General features: G+C 47.6%; 2 protein-coding genes across 2 annotated transcripts in view; both read left to right on the top strand.

Moving 5' to 3' along the window:
• The window catches only part of LOC146790023 (uncharacterized), a 125,362-nt gene that overhangs the window by 19,058 nt on the left and 88,605 nt on the right, over nt 1-17,699 (top strand). The gene's annotated exons all lie outside the window — the stretch shown is intronic.
• Nucleotides 5,938-8,497, top strand: LOC146790024 (uncharacterized). Its single transcript, XM_085630157.1, has 2 exons — nt 5,938-6,465; nt 7,565-8,497. Exons 1-2 carry the CDS (start codon nt 6,084-6,086, stop codon nt 8,437-8,439), a joined length of 1,257 nt encoding a protein of 418 aa, XP_085486283.1. The 5' UTR covers nt 5,938-6,083; the 3' UTR covers nt 8,440-8,497.

Raw genomic sequence — 17,699 nt, 5'->3', positions numbered from 1 at the left:
GCATTTGTTCTAAAACTTCTTCCAACCAGGGATTATCATTTGAAAAGGTGTGAAAAAGGTGTTAATGCTTCACAGAAGCAAACACTAGACTCAGCTGAATGGGCAGAGATTACTACTCTGAACTTCCCAGAATAAGCAGTGGCAAATCTTGCTTGAGTGTCACAACCTGCTTGATGGGTCTGCTAGGCGTACATATAACACTTTTGGGGTGTACTTGAAAGGTAGAGAACAGGACGCCAAGATATTTTTTTTGTATCCACTGTCGGGTTGTTGAAGGACTTTGGTTTGCGCTACTAGACATATGTCTCTTGGTTTTACTACTAATGCTAGAGGCACACTTGAAAGAACTATAACAGGGTGACTTGATCATTATTTTTTATCCATTGTCTGGTTGCTCATGAACCCTGGTTTGTTCCACCAGACTTTTGACTTTGGGTTTATTGTGAGTGCAGTAGCTGCACCAAACTGGGTTTTAGTGTTAGATGTGAGAGTATATGAGGAATAACATAGTACACTCCCCACAAATCACACCAGGACACAAGTTTAGTGTGGCCGAAGACTTTTGTCATTTTGAAAATGCTCAAAGTGGATATGGTTTGCCCCGAGATATTTCATCCCTTTGGTAAGACCTGGCCAGAGCTCATTCCCACCTACAAGCTCATGCCAGGCAACCACTTCAGATCACTCCTGGATCTGAGGAAGAACAGAAGGGGACTGGACCAGATGTCTGTGACCTGAGAGTTGCTGTAAAGGATTGGACCTGCTTCCTCTTGTACCATGTACATAGAAGTGAAATCATAATGCTGACCTCATGTCCAACCTACCGGGAGACTGCATCCTACAAGAAGTCCTGCAACTGCCCAGCTAACCAGTGGCAACTGGGCCTTCTCTGGACCCTGCTGATGGTCTTTACCTAACACACTGTGCCTGTGAGTCTGTTTGTCTCACCTGAAGTCATTAGAAGTGTACTCCTGTTGTGTATTGGGACGTCAAGGGCTAAATTTAGAAGATAAAATCTTTTACGAGGATGAACATGGTTGGTATAGCCGATCCTTGTCCATCACAGTCAGTATACAATTGCACCTAGGTCCTGGTTTACTGTGACCATTGGTACTTTGTGCTTCTTGGTGCTATTCCTACTCTACTTAAATGCTCAGAAATTTATATCACCAGTTCCCCTTATTAGATTTTTGTTATTTTGGTGTCATTTAATTTATTAAAATGTACTCTTATTTTTCTAGTATCTCTTTGGGATTTTTATTGTTATGCATTTTGACTTTATTCCCATTAGTGCCGCTAAAGACTTGTTGATTCCAGGAGACCAACCATTTTATAATAGAGTGACTGGTGGACCACCCTCTCACAGCTGTCATAGTAACAAGTTGAGTGGATGCATTTCTGGCCTTCTCATAAATGCCTGCCTGGCTCTGAAAACCCGGCCACTGTTGCGTCTAAGATCAATAAATGTATGCCTCTTATGTTCCACCTGTTACACCACTCTTAACTCCAAAATCTACTGTCCTCATAGAACAGCAAACACTTGAAGGGCATTTAACACCATGTGTTGAATGATGAGTGGGATAAATAGGTGAGTTGGGCACTGACGTGTAATAGCCATTGTCTAAAAGTGCACCCTATGCACATACAAATATTTGTAATGGGCAGCTTGGTAGCTGCAGACAAAACTCCACAGACATTATAGACAGGCCTTGGAATGGTAGCTCGAAGCTGTTTTGTCTACAGTGTCAGCAACAAGAAATCCAGCAGTTCACTTAGGGGCATATGTATCAAGTTCCGTTTTTGCAATTCTCAAATAGGGATTTTTCGGGAATCGCTATTTGAGAATTGCAAAACGGGATGTAATAACAAATTCGCAAATGTTTTGCGATTCCTTGGCATTCCTAATCGCAATTAAGGAAAACCTTCCCATTCATTCCTATGGGCTAGGAGGCCCATAGGAATGAATGGGAAGACATTCTCATTTTGCGATTCGCAATTTGAGAATCGCAAAAGGAGAATGCAATTTCAAGGGTGCTAGGGTGTCAAAAGTACACCCTGTTGCACCCCTGAAATATGTATGTATGCATATGTGGCGCACATACATGCCCTAAGGGCATGTCTGTGCGTCACATGGCACTTTGAAAAATGCCAAAAAGTGCATTTTTCAATGAAATCGCAAATTAACACCAACTTGAAGTTGGTGGTAATTTGCGATTTCTTACGGCCAAATTGCAATTTTTCTAGGCTTCATACATTGCATTTAAGGAATCTCAATTTGTGATTCCTTAAATGCAATCGCAAAATAGAGAATCGCAAATTTTGCGAATCTCTAATTTGCGATGCCCTTTTGGGATGATACATCCCAAAAGGCCTTTTCCCGTTCGCAAACGGGCCGATTCTGAGAATCGGCTCGTTTGCGAACGGGAAAAGGGTTTGATACATATGCCCCTGAGTTCTTTGATCATTCATCTTCAAATTGCCCCAGACCGCTTTGCGTTCCTACAACAAAATATTGTTTAAAATCTGGCACCACCAGGTCGCTAATTTAACAGCTATATCTGGTTATGGAAGCGCTGTCTGTTCTGATTTCCCTTGCCAGAGTAATTTCAGTAATTGCTAATCTGGAGCCAGTGGTACGAAATCATTTACCAGCTTCAAATCCTGTGATTCGCTAAATCACAAGGGGCCCGATTCACAGAACAAACTTAAGACTAAATCCTAAACTTAGTACCATTCTGGTATTCACAGAATGCACCTAGTACTTCTGGTATTCACAGAATGAACTTACTACTTTTGCGATTCACAAAATGAACTTAGGACTTTTGCTATTCACAGAATCCATTTACGACCACTAAACTTACGTCCGCACCCGGGCCGGATTTTCCGCAACCGGAGCGGAGTTTCCGGGCCCGGAGCGGGAAGCCCGCATGCGGGCCGGAAACTCCGCTTTAAGGGCGGATTAGCCGCTCTCGGGCCGGAAACTCCGCTCTCGGGCCGGAAATTCCGCTCTCGGGCCGGAAATTCCGCTCTCGGGCCGGAACATCAGAATTGGGACCAGACTACATCACTGTTGCCATTGATCATTTGAGCCAAGGGGAAACACCTGTTCAAGTCCCTACCATCCCCCACCATGCATCAGCTGACGCACTCCAGCCAATCCTAGCTCGGCACCACGTATAACTGCAGAGCAGACACACACAAACCCTTTCAACATGTCACTGAATGTGTTTGTTGCACTGCCCCTTGCCATGCACCAAAACCACTTGAGGAGGAGGAGGAGGATGAGAGCCAGAGCAGAGAGGATCTTCAGACAGAGGATCAACTTATTTGGAATGTCCAGTCAAGATATAAGGGCCAGGTACCGTTTCCCTCCAGAAATCATCTTGGAAATGGTATGTGAGTGGGAGCAGGAACTTGACTCCGTGACCTGCTGCTCACATGCAATACCAGCATACCTCAAGATCCTATCAGCGCTCCATTTCTTCGCCACTGGCTCATTCCAAAGGGTCTCCAGTGACCATGTGGGCATATCCCAGGCAAGCCAGTCGCGGTGCCTGCATCAGGTACTGCGATGCATCACTGCAAGATCCCACCTCCACATACATATGCCACCGACACTGGCCCTGAGACAAAGGGCAGTACGAGATTTCTTTCGCATTGCACAATTTCCACGTGTGCTGGGTGCAATTGACTGTACCCATGTGGCCCTGCAGCCACCCCGCCACATTGCACACATCTTCTGCAATAGACACAGATGGCATTCCATCAACGTGCAAGCTGTCTGTGATTCCAGAGGGAGGTTCATTGATGTGCATGCGGTGTTCCCCGGCAGTACCCATGACAGCTTCATATTCCGCATGTCACCTCTTGCCCGGCGGATAGCTGCGGGAGAATTTGGCAACATGTGGCTACTGGGTAAGTACCAAGCGTTAGAAAGGAGGTTTATGTGTTTTTGAAATGTCTGAATGCCCCCCACAATTAACCATAGTACTTTAAGATTCATACAGCTAGATACAGGGCCCACCTGACAATGCATGTAATACAGTATAGATCATGTCCTGTGCAAGTCAAAGAGGGAAATCTAACCAACTGCCCTTTCCCCTCTACTTAGGTGACGCTGGGTATGCACTTACCCCACATCTCCTCACCCCTTACAGGCGTGCAGACACTGTACCACAGCGTAGGTACAATAGGGCACACATACGGACTCGAGCCATCATAGAGCGCACTTTTGGTCTGTTGAAGTCGCGATTCAGATGTCTCGACCGTACAGGGGGGGTGCTGCAGTACTCCCCAGAAGTAGCGTGCAAGATCATACTAGCCTGTTGTGTCTTGCACAACATTGCCTTAACGCATGGCTTACAGATACCACTGGAACCTCGGCTACCTATGAATCTGGGAAACCGGGCCATGGCACATAACCGAGGTCAGGGCATGCAAGTCCGTGAGCAGCTTGTTGCCACGTTCTTCACATGAGCAACCTGTAGTGGAATGGACCAAATGTGGATTGCTGTCTGTTGCCAATGATGAAACTTGGATATACACGACTGTGTCAATAAATTCCTTCCTGAGGCTACTTTGCAAGCCACACTAACTGCATGTTAATCACAGCTCTTGACAGTAGTCAAAACGTTGAGCCTGCATCAGCACATGTGCCCATGTCAGCGATCAGTGTAGTGGATGTCCCGAAAGAATCTATAGCCACAGATGCATGACACAGCCGGACCTCATGAGGATGGGTCTCTTAATCAGAAAAGGCCATAACCATAGCATTGTCGGCCCTGTGCCATCAACAGATGTTACTCCCCCACAAATGATGCGCCCACGACGTGAGTGATGCAATGGGTCAATCAGACGCCATGGGGCAGATTAATGTGGGCTTTGCGGCCCTTTCACGCTGCCGTTGCGTCACTTTTGTGACGCTGCGGTGGTGCAAAGCCAGCCCCATGCTGCGGGGAATGTACTATATGAAGCATCTGGGAGATGCGTCACGTTGTAAAGGCCTGCGCCACATGTAGGCGTTCTGGTGCAGGGGGGGGGGCCTTCCGTGCGCAGAAACGCCTCCTAAAAATCTAGAATATTTCACTCAGTCACTTTTAAGGCCATGCTGCGTCAAAACCCTGCGCCTGCTTGAAGCAGGCGTAAGGATTGACGCAGCATCATAGGGATAGGGCACCCCCGAGCCTTGCTGGAGCTGCGTTGTGCATGCGACGCAACTCCAGCAATGCGCCGCCTTTCCAACGGGGGATGCATACGCATCTGCACATCCGAGCTGCACGGTGCACCGAAATTTCAATGCCGCGCATCTGTGTTGGCGCACGGGTGGGCAGATGCATCGCAACTCTTCTGACGCATCTCTGCTGATTAGCAGAGATGCGTCCGTAGCCGTAACTCTGCCCCCCTGTGTTAGTGATATATCCACACTTCTCAAACACAATGTTCTGGAACACATCACACAACTCTGCAAATGAGCACCTAATATGGACTACATGTACCATAATGCAAAGCATGAGAAACTGAAACAGAAACTGCAGACATGTCTTGAAATGGTCACTTCACCCTCTTGTCACATTTAATTAATTCTCACATGCACTGTCTTTACTTTTTTATCCAGAACAGAACAGCAGGATGGCAGTAGATGTGATCCCAGATTGTGGATGGATCTGGATGACTACAAAATGGCAGGCAACTACTTCCTGTGATGTATTTGCTGCCTCCCACTCCCTGTAAAACATTTCCTGTATGGAAAAATATGTTCCGGGTCATTTTCGGAATTTGCGGCCAAAAAGCGGAAGCTCCGATTACGGAGCGTACGGCCCGTGTGCGGAAACGCCGATCACGCGGCGTACGGCCCGTGTGCGGACCTCCCGCTCCGGAACCGGAAACTGCGTTTACGGGCCGTAAACTCCGAAAATGACCCGGAACACATAATTTCATTCAGGAAATGTTTTACAGGAAGTGGGAGGCAGGAAATACATCACAGGAAATAGTTTGCTGCCATTTTGTGTTCATTCTGAGTCATCCTCTATCACAGACAGATCCTCTGACATCCTGCTGCTCTCATCCTTCTTATTATCCCCATAATGGCTGAGGGTTACGAAGAGAAGGCACCCCCTTTCACTGAAAGTGAGTTGGACATCTTGGCTGAGGGGGTGCTGGCCAAATTTTCTCAGCTATATGGGGACCCTGAACACCAGCTGAGCAATGCAGCCCGGGCCAGGCTGTGGGCCAACATCGCCGAACGCTGCAGTGCAGTGGGAGTCCACACCAGGCGTGCGAGGGCATGCCGCAAGCGCTGGGAGGACCTAAAACGGTGGGCCCGGCACAAGGCTGAGGAGCTGGTGGGCCAGTCTTCCCAGCACCATGTGCATCGTCCTCGCCTATCCCCACTGTACAGGAGGGTCCTGCGATCAGCTTGGCCGACCCTCCATGCTCAGCTGGAGGAGCAGGAGCAGCAGGGACATGGTAAGTGCATCATATGCTAAATGTGTCTGGGAGTATGATGTGAGTGAAACAGTGCTGTACCATTGTGTGTCCGATGCCTCCATTCACAGATTCCGTGTCCATGCAGCAGTAACCAAGCTTAAAAAGGCACACTGTGGCATATGGACTGTACAGGGCAGAGTGCATTTTGGGAGTTGGAGTCTCGCCATGACAACTGGCTAAATGAGCCATATTTGTGCATTTGGACTGAAATCAGCTCTTCCCGCACCACTACAATTGGCACTAGGAAATCATGTGTGCATTGGATGAGCAATGGTACAGACACTGTCCTGTGTGCGCATGGCAGGCCAAAGGGTATTGGATGCTATGACTTGCATAGCATTTTTAGAGTGTGGGTTCCAATTGTGACAAAACATCATGTGGCATGGAGTCAAGACAGACTTTGACATCCTTTCATCACTCTTAAGCGCTTCTAAATTTACAAGGGGTGTTCACTGACAGACGTCTCAGCCTCAGTGGCCTGTTTCACATGTACAGGTAGCTATCACTAAATTCCCCCAGTGTTCAGCGGTGTACAGCATTACCATATCAGTCACCAAAGCCAATATGTGCCACTGGATTGTCAGTACATGTGTGGGGACAGCCAAAGGCTAGACTCACAATTTAGCTACAGAAATAGGCCAGAGCCTCAGTGCATGTGTGACCCACATTCGCCACTTGTTGTGTCCCATACAATGCTACAAAGCAGATGACACTTGTCCAGACCTTAAATAGCTGCGACTCCCTATGAATGGCCATAATCTGAGATTCTGGACTTCATGTTCTCCATTGGTGGACTGCTTTTGGAACCTACACATGTAGCTGTGGCAGGACACACAGATCCCTAGAATGCCAGGTTGAGGGTTGGCCAATACAGTCGTGTAAGCCACACACATCCACGTGAGATGGCCATGTCAGACTCAATCCAGGACCTGACGGTGAACATACACGTAATGTCAGCTCATAGACACTGACAACTATTGAGTGTGATCAGAGGAAAATAAGTCTGACCTTGGATCCTATGAATGTGTCTCGTCCTGCATGACACAAACATAACATTCGGATTTTGCTTACATTTCAGCAGGCACAGCTGGCGGAACAGAAGGGCAGCAGGACCTGGTCCGGAGCAAGAGGCCACCAGTTCGGCGGCGGCTACACCCACTTTCCACCAGCGAGGAAGAGGAGGATGAGGAGGGACCCTCAACATCAAGAGGCAAGGGGATTGCGCCCACCCAGACTGACAAGGGACACCCTGATGCTGGTGCCACATCCCAGGTGGAGGCTGCAGACATTGATTGGGGGGGGGGTGAACACGACACCTCGGACCATGAGGTGTTGGAGAGCAACTCTCCTCAGGATTCTTCACCTGTGGTCCCTGAAAAGGTGTCCTCGGGGCAGGCCAACAAACAATCTGGGCCTGCCATCAGCCCCTCCCTACCTCTAGAGTTCCCCATTCCATCGGGGGACCCAGCTGCATCCCCTGCAACCAGTCCCCCTCATCGTAGCCGCCAGCTCCCCAACATCATTGGCTCCGGACCTCAGGCACCACATCCCTCCTCTTCCCCCCAGGCCCCTCCCGGTGTTGTTCCTCCTGTGGCTGTGCCAGTGGACCTGATGTGGATGTGTGAGGGTCAGCCAGACATGTCCGCTCGCATCGCGCTACAAGTGTGTATGGAGGTACGCATGATGCGAGAGGACATGCTCCGATGTATGGCCACCCTCACCACCGCCATCAATTCACTGCCCGCAGCCATGTCGTCTGTTGTCTCCCCAATCCCTTCCCATACCACTGTCAATGTCTCCCCCTGTCCATTGCCCCACACTGTTTCCCCCCGTACTCCTCGTGTGGCACGAACCCAAGTGGTGCCTGTTCCTGCACCCGCCAGACGTGTGCCTGCATCGGACTCTGAGGATCTGGACATTGTGGTCCTAGAGGATGACCAGAAGGACACTTGACTTTAGACGTGAACAACTATTTCATTTTCCCCTTGTAAATAGACTGTTTTCCCTGACGCTCCCTGACGTGTTATATTTTTTTTGCCCCACCCCAATCCAGGTTCACATCTCCCTCTGCATTAAGATCTTCATTTGTTTTCCTTTCTCCCTTCCAAACGGACGGTTGTTCTTATGTACCTTCTCAAAATACAATTTGGAATACTCATAACTTCCACTTGTTTAACTTCATTCTGAATGTCTGGTTCTGAATATGGACACATATTTGATGGGTCATCTGCTATGCACATAATGGCTGGTTGCAACGATGGGTCACACTTGTAACTGTGTCACACACACACATACCTTCTCACATCTCCAGGCCACCTGCAACGTTACACAGGACATGATACACAACAGATGATTAGTTTTGGTAGGTGTTTATTTGGTGCACACACAAACACGTGATCACATTGTCCCGGGTTCCTGTCACTGGTGAGTGCGACGCCGCAATTTGGGGGGGGATGACCGCTCCGAGTGCTCAGGTCTGGCTCGCCGCCTACGTGGAGGTGGGTACTGTCCAAGGGACTGTCCAGGGTCATCCACATGTGTGGTGGCAGATGGTGTTTGCACACTTGATGGCTGTACAGGTGGTGGTGGTGGTTGTGCAGGTGGCGGGTGTGACAGTACAGGTGGTGGTGGTGGTGGTTGTGCAGGTGGCGGGTGTGACTGTACAGGTGGTGGTGGTGGTGGTTGTGCAGGTGGCGGGTGTGACAGTACAGGTGGTGTTGGTGGTGGTTGTGCAGGTGGCGGGTGTGACTGTACAGGGGGTGGTGGTGGTGGTTGTGCAGGTGGCGGGTGTGACAGTACAGGTGGTGGTGGTGGTGGTTGTGCAGGTGGCGGGTGTGACTGTACAGGTGGTGGTGTTGGTGGTGGTTGTGCAGGTGGCGGGAGTGACTGTACAGGTGGGGATGGTTGTGCAGGTGGCGGGAGTGACTGTACAGGGGGTGGTGTTGGGAGTGCCAGTTCAGCCCGCTGGTGTGGATGTCTCCCTTCGCTGTGTTGGTGTGCAGTTGGTACAGGTGTGGGGATGTGCTGTCCTGTGGGCAGATATGATGGCTCCCCTCCCTGCGTTGACCGTGAAGGGAAAGGTTGGCTCACTCTCAAAATGCCCTCCATCATCTTCATGGCCAAGGCATGGTGTCTTGCACTCTCGTCCCTCTGGATGGATAGCATGTCTCGCATATTTCTGGACATGTCCTGCCAAGTCCTATCCATCCTATCCAACACTTGGCTCAGCCTCTCCACCGCCTGAGGGAAGTGGACCATGTCCTGCAGGGAGTCCGACATGGTGGACAGGGTAGCCCCTATGGCACTAATGTCCTGCCTCACATCGCTCTGCTGTTGGAAGAAGTCCTGCTCCCACTGGTCATCACAGCCAGGTGCAGGCCCTCTCTGCAGCTGTCTGCCATGGATGGGATGTGCAGGTCCTACGGCAGGGGGTGGGGTGGGAGGTGTCAGCCTGTGGGCAGGTGAATGGTGCCCAGGGGATTCCAGCAGCACAACAGGGCTGGTACTACCCCCAGATGGTGGAGAGGCTGGCAGGGATACACTGTCTAGGGAAGAGTGGGTAGGGGAACCACCATGTTGGTCCTGGACGTGAGGACTGTGAGGGAGTGATGTCTGTGTTGTGATGCGTGTGTGCTGTGGCTGGTTTGCTCGAGTCTGGGGACAGGTCATGGTATGCCTGGGAGGAGGCGGAGGGACGTTGCTTGGCAGAGGAGTTGATGCCCTGACCGATTTAGCCAGTCTGGCACGATATCGCGCATTGCCATCTTCATCGTCAGACATGTAGTCCTCATCATCCACCAAGCAGAGGTCCTCAGGATATTCTTCCTCCTCCTCCTGAGCAGTGCTTGCAGCCGACATGACAGCTTGGAGGATCAGGGGATTCTCCCCTCTGATTCCACGTCGGCCCGCACTGGTCATAGGCCTGTCATCCTCGTCATCAGCATCCCCTGGAACAGAGGTTGCAACCGTATTAGGGATTGACCTTGTATGACATGTGGTGCAAAACAAGGGTTTGTATCAACTGTACTTTGCATCAACAGATGAGGATCATGTGACCTGTGTAGGGTACCACCACAAATGACAGCTCACACCATAGCACTGAGGGGTTACACAGATACAGGCAAACTCACCAGCTCCAGCCACAACTCTCTGTCCCTTGGTGTTCCCCCCTAGTGTCACCTGCTGGACCTGTCTCCTCACGGGCCTAGCTGTCCCTGAACCAGCAGCTGTAGAGGGAAGTGACAACATTCTCAATTATCTGCATCACCAATTGTCAGACAGGCACATGACACTCCTGATTTGTATTTCACTTTGTACACAACTGCTGATTACATGCAGAGGGGAATCAGGATCTCTGTCATGGCTTTGGAGTCGAAGCCAGTGACACACCTCATGCTAGAATTACCTGGAGGACGGCTGCGCGAGGGTTGGATGTCATACAGTCCCCGGGATGGTGCACGCTGCTGGGGTGTAATCCGGTCAGCATCTGTGATAAGACATACAGGTCTATATTTTGCAAGAAGAGATGGTAGCTCTGAGCCAACATGTCATTCTCAATGACCATTTGTGGGTAATCCAGAACGATGTGCAGCATGTTTAGCTCCTGAACTTTACATTTAGGCACCTGCTCACATGCAGCAGTTGCCAGCCGTTCCCTCCACACAGCAGTGACATCAATCAGATGACACATCAACAGACACACATGTATGAGAAGATGACTGATAGGAAGGGATAAATGACCCGGATTCCTCCCCATTACACTGCTATCACCTTTGCCATTCAGACTTACATATTTCCAGAGTCTCATGTTGTTTGTTGTCAAGTCAGAAAGGGTTTCATGTGTGAGATTTACAATTGTCAGGGACATGATGTTGCTCATTTGTGCTTCCCCACGCATGAAGTCACACATATTTGTATGAGAGAACACAGATGTCTTATGTCCATCCTTTGAGTGTCCTCTCTTTGCGTACTCTATTTCCCAGATCATGGTACTACTTAGCTGACGACGATTGGTGTCTTGTACAGCAGACATCCAAACCTCTTTTGTCAAACACTCACCTATACATGTGAATACAGTAGGAGAGGAGGCAAGCAGAATGCAACATTGCGGATAGGCTGAGAGGCTTTGATGCCTTCTGCCTGCACTGGATTAGCGTGTTGCTCTTCAGCCTAGTCATTTAGCAGGTGTAACTACATGAAGATTCACCTTAGCAGCCCCTACATTCATCTCAAAGGTACACTACTGGCATCAGTGTTGGCCTCAGCCATGCTATTTTCATCATGGTGTTTCCTATCATTGAATTGCAAGCCGGTTGTGTTTTGGTCACTTCATATGACTCATGGTACTATTGAATGTCCATTCTGCACTCACTTGGCATACATTTTGTGTCATCCTTTCATTAGCCACCAGGGTCTGATCTTGCATGGGTTCAAATGCCATATGTGAGCATATTGTGATGCAGGACAACAGTGTTGTAATACACATGCAACATACGGCGGACGTGAAAGGCACATTTCTTGAGCAGTCAGCCTGATATATTCTTGGGTTCCCCTCCCTTGGCCCAGCACCGGAACAGTGTGTGGGCCCTGAACAGATGTCACAGCCAACCTTGTAGCAGAAGTCAGTGTGTGTCTTTGATTCTGGGAGGACCTCGTTGTACCTACAATGATAAGTGTGTTTTGCTACTTAACATTCCGGCAGCCACATGTGATGCACTAGATTTCTGGCACAAAGGATGAGCACAAGCAGTTGTGGGCACCAGCGTAGCATTAGTGTGTTATACGTAATATCATGATTGCTCCCACATTACTTCGAATGGGCCCACTACCTGGATGCAACCAATATCACAATGACATGTCTACGGATCATGATGTGAGGTCCACTATCGTGTTTTGTTGATGGCCAACACAGAAGCCAGACAATGTAAGTGGTACATGACCAGCTGTGTGGACTGGGCATTTGATCTATATTGGAAACATTCAAAGTTGGACAGTGTATGCATTGTCAATACTGATGACCCTGGGATCTCACTTGCTCATCATTGCCATATTTCAGTCAATTACTTTGATTGATTACGTCTACAGACACCATTACAACATAGTGGGAACACCCTTTTGAGTAGTTGTGGCACTCGATGACAGGATTGGATTCCCAGGTCTGGGCCTGTTGCTGTAAAACATGTCATGTTCAGCAATTACGAAGGTTTGATGAGCCAAGACATGTAATATATTGTCTTCAGCTGTTCACAATTATAATTATCTAAAGGTGGATGTCCATTGACTACTCCAATAGTAATGCAGCGATTTGTACATCTCTGGTTGACTTTCATATGTGGGCACTACATGTCCCTCTGTCACTCCTGGCAATGCATGCATTTTGACCATCTCCTGGCCACTTTGACTTACCAGTCGGTGAGGGTGTACGGTGGCGATGCCTCCCAGTAGATGCAGGGACCTCCGCTACGGCAGTTGTCTGTGCTCTGGCTGAATGTGTCAATGGGTGAGAAGAGAGAAAACTAAACATCTGGAATATGTGCTGGTGGAACATTTCTGTGATTTCCCCATTTCTTCTGCATGCTAACAGTGTTTTGCAGTACTGCTGCTGACTGGGCAGGTAGGAGCAGTGGTGCATTGGGGTCGTAGTGGCGTGGCAGGGTGGGAAATTTACAACAGAATAGGTGTCTGACTTTTGGACCAGATGGTTCTCTCACCTTCTGCTTTGTGCTTTCAGCTTGCACGGGGTGATTTACTTCATAGAGATTTAGTGGCATGTTTCCACGCCCCTTGTAATACATTAACACCGCAGTTGCGTCACTTCTGTGTCACAGCGGTGGGGTAATACAGGTGACACATTTGGACGTATTCCCAATTTTTTTTATTTTTTTTTTATTTATTTATTTTTTTTAAATTTTTATTGAGGATTCATGTTACACTATAGCAATACAATATGAATACATTTTGACTAAATAAGAAAGCTGAATGAGGTATAAGCAAATTACAAAAATAGCCAAAACAAAATAAATAAAAAAACAAATATGGATGAAGCAAGAACAAGGCATGTAGAAGTCGGTTGAAGAATTACATTTCTAGTGTCTAATTGAGATTGGAGGTTGTAAATCATAGAATGATGTGGCGTCGATGTTGATCTAGAAGTTAAGATACATATAGTAAAACAAAGAGCCATCTGCCACAATCAGAGGAAGAAAGAGAGCGAGAAGGAACGTATAGCTAATGAAGATATAAATATTAGAAGCCAGACGTAGCTATATTCTGAAAATCAGTAAGATTATGACAATCTACTAGTGCGCCAGGCAGCCACTGGTGCCCAAATCTTCAACCCCAATTCTCTTGATTTTTTCCCCTTAAGTTGATACAGAGCCGCCTCCACATTATGTATACCTAGAAATCTGGATAACCACATTTGAAATGTTGGGGCCTGTGTATCTTTCCAAGCTGCTGAGATTAAGGTTCTGAGTACAGCAGTAGAGATGAAAATTAGGGCTTCAGACTTATTCCCAATGTTATGCATCTATGTTGATGCCTCACGGTGTGCGGGCCTGCGCAACATTAAACATGCATCAGCTGTGATTTTGCAGGGTGTGTGTTTATTTGGTGATGCCTCGTACAAGTGATGCATTGTAATTGACGGCATTTCACGTAGTCACTTTTCATAGGGTGTTGCCATGCAAACTTAAACCAGCTTGACGCACCTGTAATGAGTTGCCCTGAGCGTTAGGTGTAGGCGGTCCATGGACATAGTTGGAGTTGCGTCACACTTGCGACACTACTCCAGCAGAGCATCCCCCTGATGCCATCAGTTGCGACACCCATCTGACTATCCCAGCGCCACAGTGCACCGCATTGTCAATGTGACGCATCCGCGGTTGCACAAGAGTTGGATTGGGTGTGGCATTGTTACTGGGGCATCTCTGCTGTAATTTGTCAATTGCTACTTAGCATGCTGGTGTATTAATGCAACTGGACAGTGGCCATGTTTTCAGGAGTGGAGGAGGGATTTGCCATTTCCATCCCTAAGGATTGTGGGACTTGTAGTGCTACATACAGAGGGTGACACAGGAGTCTGTGACTTACGGATTAATTAATACACTTTGGACTACTTCCTTATTCACACTGACAGTGCAACACAGACCTTCTATTCATGCACTTTCACTTTTCATCCCACTTACCTGGTACCACGTAGCGGACGTCACTGACAGGCAGCCCATGGACCAAGTGGGGGTGTATGGTCGTCAGGATGTCCTCCTCCTGTGTGGTGAGGCGGATGCGTGGTCCAGATTGTGCGGCTGGGAGGATCTGTTGTAATTCCATCCTGGCGTATTTATCCTTTACCCTCAGCCGCTCATCCTGCCATTTCTTTTTGACGTCCTGCACAGTGCGCCTGTCCTCCCCCAATGCTGTGACAGCAGTGGCTAATTGCTGCCACAGGGCTGCCTTCTGGCTCCCACTGGTGCAGTAGGGTGTGAGTCCATAGAGGCGTTTATGGTGCCTCACAATGAACTCCACAAGCATGGTGGTCTCCTCTGCTGTGAAGTTCCGCTTTCTCTTCATGAGCTCCATTTTCTTGGCCGGTCTCTGCTTGGAAATCCAAACTGCGTGTGACCAAACCGGTGCCTTCACTGTGTGCTGCTTTTAAATGTTTTTTGCTGCTGGTCAATCTGTGTTAATTGGCTTCAGCTGGATCATGGTGGGGGATGGTAGGCACTAGCAACATGATGGCTAACTGGAGCTGTTGGCTGGGATTGGCTGGAGTGCGTCAGCTGATGCATGGTGGGGGATGGTAGGGACTTGAACAGGTGTTTCCCCTTGGCTCAAATGATCAATGGCAACAGTGATGTAGTCTGGCCCCAATTCTGATGTTCCGGCCGGAGAGCGGAATTTCCGGCCCGAGAGCGGAATTTCCGGCCCGAGAGCGGAGTTTCCGGCCAGAGAGCGGCTATTCCGCCCTTAAAGCGGAGTTTCCGGCCCGCATGCGGACTTCCCGCTCCGGGCCCGGAAACTCCGCTCCGGTGGCGGAAAATCCGGCCCGGGTGCGGACGTAAGTTTAGTGGTCGTAAATGGATTCTGTGAATAGCAAAAGTCCTAAGTTCATTTTGTGAATCGCAAAAGTAGTAAGTTCATTCTGTGAATACCAGAAGTACTAGGTGCATTCTGTGAATACCAGAATGGTACTAAGTTTAGGATTTAGTCTTAAGTTTGTTCTGTGAATCGGGCCCAAGGTTTTTGACCGTTGAATGACTTTTACAAGTGTACTAAACCTGTTGTGCAATTTGGTAACTAGTTTCCAAATTCAAATAGTGGTTTAGAAATCCTTTACAAATCGCAGTTTAGAAGAGGCTTAACTTCCAAAATCCGATTTGCAATGTTATATATCAATGTTTTGCTGCTGGAATATCGGGCGCTAGCCACTGATAGGTTGTCGATGTCTGAAAGGAGTGGTGACCCATTTGCTTTGTGAATGTAAAAAAACACGTTTGTGTGGATGTGGACATAAACTCTTAAACTAATTGAAAAATATCTACTTTTTGTTCTTAAATGCAGACCATTTCCTTTAAAGAAAACATGGTGCATTAAAAATGTACTCTATTTAAATCTGATCACAGACATGATGGTTGGATAACCCCAGCAGGCCACCATCCCTGCGATGATATACGATTGGAGTGAGTCGTAATTTACGACCTGCCTCCATGAATATTGGTGTAGTAGGGTGAATTGAGACCTACTCTGAATGGTGATTTTGCAAACCAACCTATTAGTACACAGGTCAGCTCACAAAATCTGAATTGTTTTGGAAAAAGTTGATGCGTAATGTGCTACTTTTTGCATATCAATTCTTAGTACATCTGGCCCCTAGTCCTTTATGGATTGCCCCTGGGAGTTCCAATGGGCTCATTCTGCGTGTACGTAGCAGCATGGGAACCATAACCATCTTATTATACAGGGGTGTCCTGCCGATCAGAGACATTGGCAATGCTAACCAAAAGTTTAGAGAATTCTTTAATTATAATAAAATAGCAAACAACACATTATAATTAAATAGGTTTTCTAATTTATGTCTAAATAGCCCAATTTCTGCATCACCCTGTCTGGAACAAAAGTGGTTGATTTCCCCCGAAATCCAGATGCCGCCTCAAATTCCTCAATAATTCCTTTTATTTATCTGGAATTGTAAACTTTTATCTCCTATTATAGGTCATCCTCTGCATAAAGCATAGTCGCATACGCCTTATCTCCTATTACTCCTCCTTCATCAATAAGCCAATTGCTCAGCCGTCATGTCAACATCGCAAATGTTGCTAGAAAAACCAAGGCTAGTTGCATGGCCACTTGTATATTCCACTTTGCCATAGAGCATGTTGTTTGATTTAACCCCTGGCACCCTGTACTTGTACATTAATGATACTCAGAATATATACCTGCCTCATCCATTGTGTTTCAGGACTTTGGGTGTGCATTGTCAGTCCACAGTATCAATTGCTTTATTAGCATTTAGAACAGCAATGATGTGCCGGTTGGCTCCATAATGTAAAATGTCCAATTTCCAAAATAGTTGTATGATGTTATTAGTCGTATTACACTGTCTGGTGGGCCATTATTTACCAATCCAACCATCATTCTTGTCAGCCTGTCTGTTAAAATTTGACCTAATGTTTTATTGTCCACATTAATGATGGACAGTGAGGTGGTATGTGTGACACTGTAACGGATATTTCCCAGCTTAGGAAGTATGAGGCACCACTTTTATGGAGTCAGTCAGTTTCTCAATTTTCAGTGCCTCATTATGTAACTCCAGAAATCTAGGAGCCTAATGTCTGAGTATGTTTTTATAAAACTGGAGGGCAGTCCATTACCTTTTGGGTTCTTACTTGAATTTATGTGGTAGACCACCCAGTAGATGCTCTGAGTTGCGATTGATCAACGAATGCCCTCCTTCAAGTCTCCTTCAAGTCTCTAGATACTGGGAGGGGCTTGCAACTCGGAATGGGTCTGCTGAACCTTTAATTGATGAAGTGTTGGCCTGTTTTTGTGCTACTATCAGGAACATTAATAGGGCCCTGAGCCCTTTGTCTCTTATCACCAACCAGGTCAGCAGTTAAATGTGTCTTTTTAACATATTTGTAAATGTTCATTTCATACGCACATATAAACAGATCCTTTGACTCATTACTAGCCTCTTGTTTTTAACATTCCACATC

The sequence above is a fragment of the Triturus cristatus genome, chromosome 10 (genome assembly GCF_964204655.1).
Source record: "Triturus cristatus chromosome 10, aTriCri1.1, whole genome shotgun sequence".
Classification (NCBI taxonomy): Eukaryota; Metazoa; Chordata; class Amphibia; order Caudata; family Salamandridae; genus Triturus; species Triturus cristatus.
This window is presented reverse-complemented; position numbering and strand designations above follow the sequence as displayed.